We start from the raw sequence: 7,011 nt of genomic DNA, 5'->3' as shown, positions 1-7,011 counted from the left end.
TCAGATTACATATACAATAAAAGTAAATTATAAATCATGTAATTGAACAAAAAACTTTTCTTTATAGAAACTATTAAATAGATATCTAAATACAAGATGGATTTTAAAATGAAATGTTATTTGTATTTGTAAAGATATATACACTAATCAAAAGCTATACATTAACAGCAAACCCAAGTACAAATGAAGATAATCCTCTGAATTCCATGTTTCATCGAGCATCAAAAACCACCACTGTTTTAAAATGAGTTAAGGACAAAAACATATTTTAAAATTACATGAAAGATTTAACACTTCCAAGTCACTTTCTCTTTCCAATAAGCTAGTTATTTAGCTACAATGCACAAAAGAATGGAACTCAGTATTTACTATGACAACTGGAAATAAAAAAAAAAAAAGGTTTCAATTTTTACTAGTCCCCTTTCCATGATACAAAAGACCAATGCACCAAAAAACACTGAAACCATGTTAGCAAGGTAACTTACTGGTTTAAAAAATACTGTATTATTAATTACCATGTAACAGTGTACTTTGTCTTTCAGCTAATTTGTAAGCCTCACTTTATCCATTAAGTAGCATTCATACACAGTATTTGTATTTCTACTTGTATAATTTAGTTTGTCCATCAACTCAAACTCAAGAAGGACTATACGTAAAATAAGTTAAATACCGATCCTGAAAAATAGACTTATGAGAACTAAAATCAACTAGTATTTAAATATTTAGTATATGCCTCTTCACTGCATTTTTATTATGAAAATAAAAATAAAATGATTATGAAAATCCTAATCATGCCTTTTTGGTAAGTAGTCTAAAAGTTATTACCTTTTTTTTTAATCAGAAATTAGTCTTTGACTAACAACCCAAGCATTATTCTTCACTTCCACCTACTTCATATTTAGCAAGTTACAAGGATACATCTTTTAGTCCTTTTCTTGTACATTATTCTGTATCCACATTCTCTGCATCTGATTGGATCCCTGGATTTTATTTCATTTTCTGTGTGACATTCTAAAAAAGAAAGTATGGTCATTCAATGTCTAAAGGGCAAATAGGACAGACAAGCAAATTATCTTAACTGTATTTTTTACCCAAAGCACTAAAATGTACTCAATCTCAAGAGTATGGTGCCATGACCATGTTGAAAAGAAAACCACAGGACCCAAATGGCCTCACTTAGGTTAAGATGCCAAGTCCGTAAACCTAGTAAACCAAGACTTAACACTTAACCTAACTGCGGTTTCAACCATTCAGAAATATAACCCCTGACCACTCAACATGGGAATTTCCTTGTCAGCATTAGGAAATTTACTGTTTTTTGGTTCCTCTTAGAAAGGCAACCTTACCTAAAACAATGGAGTCTTTGCTAATAATTTCCTTTTTTCCCACTCCTCTCTACCTTTAAAAACCTTTCCTTTTCTGTAGCCTTTTGGAGCTCCCATCTACTTGCTAGGCAGGACGCTGCCTGATTCATGAATCCATTAATAAAGCCTATCACACCTTTAAAATGTACTCAGTTGAACTTTTATTATTTAACAACAATATACTAAGGAGGACGAGTTCTTAATAAGATTTTTTTTTTTTTACAGTTGCTAGTATTCTGCTTTATAACTTTAAAGATGACTCATTCAAGCCAAAGTTAAATGTAATTATTTCAAAACTCTGAAGTAAAACACTCCTACTTTATGTAAGTTCTACTCTTACCTCCGCAGATATATATCATCGGCTGCTGCTTCGGGGGTTGAACGTCCTTTTGGGTGTCCATTGATAGTCCCTGAAATCACAGACTTAAATCTTTAATATCTTAAAAGGGCTCCTCACAAATACAACCAGGCCTCATTTTTCTCAGGGAAACCTAAAAAAGTCCCAATTCCTAACGTGTACTTTTTCAAACCCTATGGGTAGAGCTAAAGGACGACAACGTATTGCGCACTTACCCCCAAACTAGACACAGTAACATTTTACACATATAATGTCATTTTAATCTTTACAACAATCGTAGGAGTTATTACCCTTACTTTACAGATGAAGAAACCCAGCCCTTTGGAAGTCAATTTGCGTAGGGTTATTCAGCTATTAAGAGATAGGGGCACTGGGATCTGACGGCAAAGCTCGCGTTCCCATTTAACAGAAGTCCTACTGCTCCAAAATTCAGCAGAAAGCAATAAATTATATCCCTCAACAAGGGAACATGCGAACCGAAAATAAGGGGAGAATAACTCCCCAAAGCCAAAGAGCTAACCTGAACGAAACCGGGCAAAGGAATAACACCATCCACTCAACCCCCAGCTTCTCCCAATTCTAACCCCATACCGGACCTTTTAACCTTGAGGGTCTTACCATTTTGGGTCCAGATACCCACCTCTAAATACAACCAGCCAATTCCCTACCCACGTAGCCCCCAGAAACTAAGTACTCTGAAGTTCGCGGAGGATTAGGGCTCCTCGTTGTGTCTCAACCAACTTCCGGCGCTGGCATATGACGCCTATAGTCCCCGCCTCTTCCGCCCCCCGGGCGTGGCCGAGGAATCCGGATTGTACACAAGCGGTAAAGCCGGGAATTTTGTATGTTAGGCTCTGTGGAGAAAAATTCGTGTTTCGCCCCAGCTTATTTCATTTTTCAGAATAGCAAAGCATTTCAATAGTTCCTCAAATCGGAGGGAGTCTGCTTTTCTAACTAATGAAGTTAGTAGAAAGTAAACTTTTCCAGGAGGGCTGAGGGTTAGGAGAGAAAGCGAAATGACAAGTGCCCCTGGAATCCTAGGCTAACCGTTACTCGGAGGAACACAGAAGCAGCGACTGCATCACTGATTTTCACTTTAAAAAGCACTTTTCAGATTATGTTTTTCCTATTGTTTGATACCTGTGCTGGGCCAGTGGAGCAGCCGCCCCCTATCCTTCATATAATTTCATTTTTGCTTTTTGAACCTTTCGTAGGCTCCTGTTGTCCCTCTGACCCACTCCTTTTGCTTGTTTTAAAGCAAAGGCTGGGGCGCCTGGATGGCGCAGTTGGTTAAGCCTGCAACTCTTGCTTTTGGGGTTGGTTTGTTTTTTTGAAAGATTTTATTTATTCAGGAGAGAGAGAGGGGGCGCCTGGGTGGCTCAGTCGGTTGGGTGTCTGCCTTCCGCTCGCGTCGTGGTCCCAGGGTCCTGGGATCGAGCCCCGCGTCGGGCTCCCTGCTCGGCGGGGAGCCTGCTTCTCCCTCTCCCTCTGCCTGCTGCTCTGTCCACTTGTGCTCTCTCTCTGTCAAATAAATGAATAAAAAATCTTTAAAAAAAAAAAAAGAGAGAGAGAGAGAGGCGGAGGGAGAAGCAGGCTCCCCAAAGAGCAGGGAGCCCGATGCGGGACTAGATCCCAGGACCCTGGGATCATGACCTGAGCCGAAGGCAGACGCTCAACCATCTGAGCCACCCAGGCGCCCCCAACCCTTGGTTTCTGCTCAGGTCGTGATCTCAGGGTCCTGGGATGGAACCCCGCATCAGGCTCTGCACTCAAGCGTGGAGTCTGTTTGAGATTCTCTCTCTCTCCCTCTCCCTCTGTCCCTCTCACTCGTGTTGTCTCTCTCTCTCTAAAATAAATTTTTTTAAAAAGCAAAGGCGGTATGAAGGCAGCTACATAAATTAATTCCACTTAAAACTAAGGGATATTGGTAGCAGTCGCTATCCATTGATTGACCTTCCTTCCATCTCATGTATTCCTCCCTAGATGAAACAAAAGGATCTGCGCAGTGGAGGTGTGTTTTTTGAAAGATCAAAATCAGTGAGATTAATAGCAATTGGGTTCACAACATTTACGTTCGTTTGCTTCTTTCACAGAAGGTTTTCACTTACATGAGAAGGAAGAAGAAAATGAATTAAAATTTAGAAAATAGTTGTTAATAATGATAATAGTTAAGCAGAGAAACAGGTTTCTTTCACCCCAACATGTCTTTGATTTCTTATTAAGCAGCATATACTGCTTTCCTGTCTTCCATCCAGCACTTTGACAATGGAAGATTTTATTTATACACAGAACAGCCTATTTACACCCCCAGATCGGGTATGTACACAGCCATACAGGAGACATTTGCTTCCACGGCGGGCACTGTGTAAATTAAAATCATAAATATGAGGGGTAAGCCCCACCCGAGGGCACAAAACCTTTTCTCCAAGACTCCTCAGCCACCCCCCCCCCACTCCCCACCCCTCACCCCCACCACCACCCCCGGCCCAGCCACAGCAGGGACGGGTCGGGCCAGGCTTCACCTCTCACTTCCAGGAGTTCAAACTGATCGTACTTTTACAGACCAGGTTGGGAGATTTAACTTGATCTTCCTGGTCTTCCTGGCTGCCAATTTTTTAATTTCCAGGGAAACATAATGGATTTTCTTGCTGCTTCTTTCACAGACAGGCCAACATACAGCATAAATATTTTGACCATCAGCTCTCTTACAAACTACCTCCCCTCTCAACCAAAGAGAAGAGAGTAATGCAACAGAACAGTCAAAATAAGCTTTCCTACAAGAATTACTAGATAAAACTGTTGTTATAAGAGAAAGATGATGGAGGGGCGCCTTGCTGGCTTAGTCGGTAAGCATCTTGACTTCGGCTCAGGTCATGATCCCAGGGTCCTGGGATCGAGCCCCGCATCGGGATCCTCGCTCAGCAGGAAGCCTGCTTCTCCCTCTCCCACTCCCCCTGCTTGTGTTCCCTCTCTCGCGGTCTCTCTCTCTGTCAAATAAATAAATAAAATCTTTTTAAAAAAGAGAAAGATGATGGAGTGATACAGAAAGTATAACTTTAATCATTGCACACTTTACTGGATTCTGACTCTCCAGTTGATGTATCAAAATGATTCTGGCACATAGCAGTCTAGGGAGATGAGAATAGATCGCAAAAGTAGGATAGAAATGGGTCTTGGGACCCTGTGGAAGGGTAGAGTAATTACAAGTGATATCGAGGAGATGCAGAATTTCTACAAAAGTCCATGTTGATGCTAGTTCTCAATCCAACACCCTCTTTCCTATCAGTAGGAACCAATAGTTTTAGAATCACTATGGAGCATGGTCAATGTAAACTATTATCATTGGTGACAGCTAACTTTTCTTGAGCACATACCATGTGCAGATATCACTCCATTGCCCTCTCTTAATGAGGGCAGATGTCTTGTTATCTTGGATACTAGTGCTTTTAATTCCTTAAAATATGGTTATGGAGATGCAAGTTGCTTTTTTCCTCCCTGAAACTCTGTTTTTCATATTCCTTGATCTTATTCTTTTAAGTATATCTGCATAGCTTCAGTCATCGTGATTGGAAAAGTCTTTCATTATGTTTTGCTGGATGGTCCCCAAAAGAAGAATTAGATCTTGTGGAAAACAGATGGTTTTAAAATTCTGAGGTCAGTAATGGGATGACATCCAATCCAGAAAAGGAAGCAAAAAGGCCAAAGACCATGGTGGGTAAATAGAAAAAAAAAAAAAAGAATAGGAGAATATAGCTCAGTGATTTGTATTTGGGGTATATGAGTAAAGCCAGGACAAGCTATATGTAACTAGGTTCCTTTTTGCCTTTTCGGTGGTCAGGGGGAGGGAGTAAAAATTACTCTTATGATAGAAGGGAGTTATGTTATACTTTTGCGCTCTTCAGTCATAATAAAATAAAGAAAAATAAATTAACTAGATAAAGAGAAAAGAGCAATGTTTAAATATGTTTGGGATTTTGTGGATTTTTTAAACCATAGGCAAAATCCCCTGCCCTGTTTATGTTATAGTGGGAGTGAGGATCAGACATTAAACTAGATAAGTAAGTAATATGACATTTTAATTTTTATTTATTTTATCTAAGGATTTTATTTATTTGTCAGAGAGTGCACAAGCAGGGGGAGCAGCAGGCAGAGGGCGAGGAGGCTTCCCGCTGAGCAAGGAGCCCGAGTACTTGATCCTAGGACCCTGGGATCATGACCTGAGCTGAAGACGCTTAACCGACTGAGCCACCCAGGCATCCCAGTAATATGACATTTTTAGAAGGTGATAAACTACATGGAGAAAATTCAGCAAAGAAGGAGGATTGCAAATGCTATGGTGGGGGGAAGGGCAAAATGGCTGTAATAGAGATTTGTTTGAAGAGCTAGAGAGGGCACTACTCACTGTATCTGGGTACATGTGGGTGTCTTCAGAGAGGTGCTATGTGTAATTCACCAATTCCTTAAGTCCTACAGGTACCTGAAACTTAACAACCTCATACTAAATTCATCTTATTTTGTTCCAAACCTGTCCTCTGTGCTTCCTCAACCCCTGCCCCATGCACTTGATTCTGCTAACTGAACATGTTGAGTCCAGGTTCTTCTCCAGCCCCACTGGCTTCCAGAGTCATGCAATAGCTTCCTAAGTGGTCTCCTTGCAACCACCCTCACCTCTATTCCTTCTGTTCTCCATTCTGCCACCAGAATGATCTTTCTAAAATTAAAATGCTCTGCAATGCCTAGAGGATCAACTTCAGACTCTTAAATGCATCCAAAATTCTCCATGACTTGGCTTCTTCCCCTTCTCAAGAATTTTCTTTGCCCTTTCCTCAAATAAATCTGAGTTTCTAGATATAACAAACTATTTACAGTTTGCCCAACTGTCCCAACTTTCTTGCTCTTGCACATTTTGAGATTGAAATCACCTGTTGTCTGACTTTTAAATTGCCATTTGTCCCTCAAAATCCACCTCGAGTCATGGTCTTTATTTTTTTTATTATGTTAATCACCATACATTACATCATTTGTTTTTGATGTAGTGTTCCATGATGCCTTGTTTGTGTATAACACCCAGTGCTCCATGCAGAACGTGCCCTCTTTAATACCCATCACCAGGTTAACCCATTCCCCTACCCCCTCCCCTCTAGAACCCTCAGTTTGTTTTTCAGAGTCCATAGTCTCTCATGGTTCATCTCCCCCTCCGATTTCCCGCCCTTCATTCTTCCCCTCCTGCTATCTTCTTCTTCTTCTTTTTTTTTTTAACATATAATGTATTATTTGTTTCAGAGGTAC

General features: G+C 40.5%; 1 protein-coding gene across 2 annotated transcripts; it reads right to left on the bottom strand.

Moving 5' to 3' along the window:
- Nucleotides 1–39: 39 nt before the first annotated feature.
- Nucleotides 40–2,488, bottom strand: POLR2K (RNA polymerase II, I and III subunit K). 2 transcript variants are annotated; one of them, XM_006739800.3, is made up of 4 exons: nt 2,363–2,488; nt 1,705–1,774; nt 919–1,011; nt 40–234 (listed from the first exon to the last, which is right to left on the bottom strand). In XM_006739800.3, the coding sequence occupies exons 2-4, from the start codon at nt 1,763–1,765 to the stop codon at nt 212–214; spliced, it is 177 nt and encodes a 58-aa protein (XP_006739863.1). In that variant the 5' UTR covers nt 1,766–1,774; nt 2,363–2,488; the 3' UTR covers nt 40–211. The 2 variants fall into 2 exon arrangements, with proteins under 2 accessions (XP_006739863.1, XP_081672439.1); XM_081816313.1 differs by having other exon boundaries at nt 2,341–2,486.
- Nucleotides 2,489–7,011: the final 4,523 nt, after the last annotated feature.

The sequence above is a fragment of the Leptonychotes weddellii genome, chromosome 4, assembly GCF_054177405.1.
Source record: "Leptonychotes weddellii isolate Sample4059 chromosome 4, ASM5417740v2, whole genome shotgun sequence".
Classification (NCBI taxonomy): Eukaryota; Metazoa; Chordata; class Mammalia; order Carnivora; family Phocidae; genus Leptonychotes; species Leptonychotes weddellii.
The sequence above is the reverse complement of the archived record's forward strand: the minus strand, read 5'-3'. Positions and strand labels throughout refer to the sequence as shown.

Bases quoted from the DNA above. Each gene is read 5' to 3' on its own strand.
- POLR2K (XM_081816313.1), bottom strand. The intron at 1,012-1,704 runs GTAAGAGTAGAA...TTTCTTTTTTAG, and splicing joins GATGATATATATCTGCGGAG to AATGTCACACAGAAAATGAA. The intron at 235-918 runs GTATCCTTGTAA...ATTTTAAAACAG, and splicing joins CAAGAAAAGGACTAAAAGAT to TGGTGGTTTTTGATGCTCGA.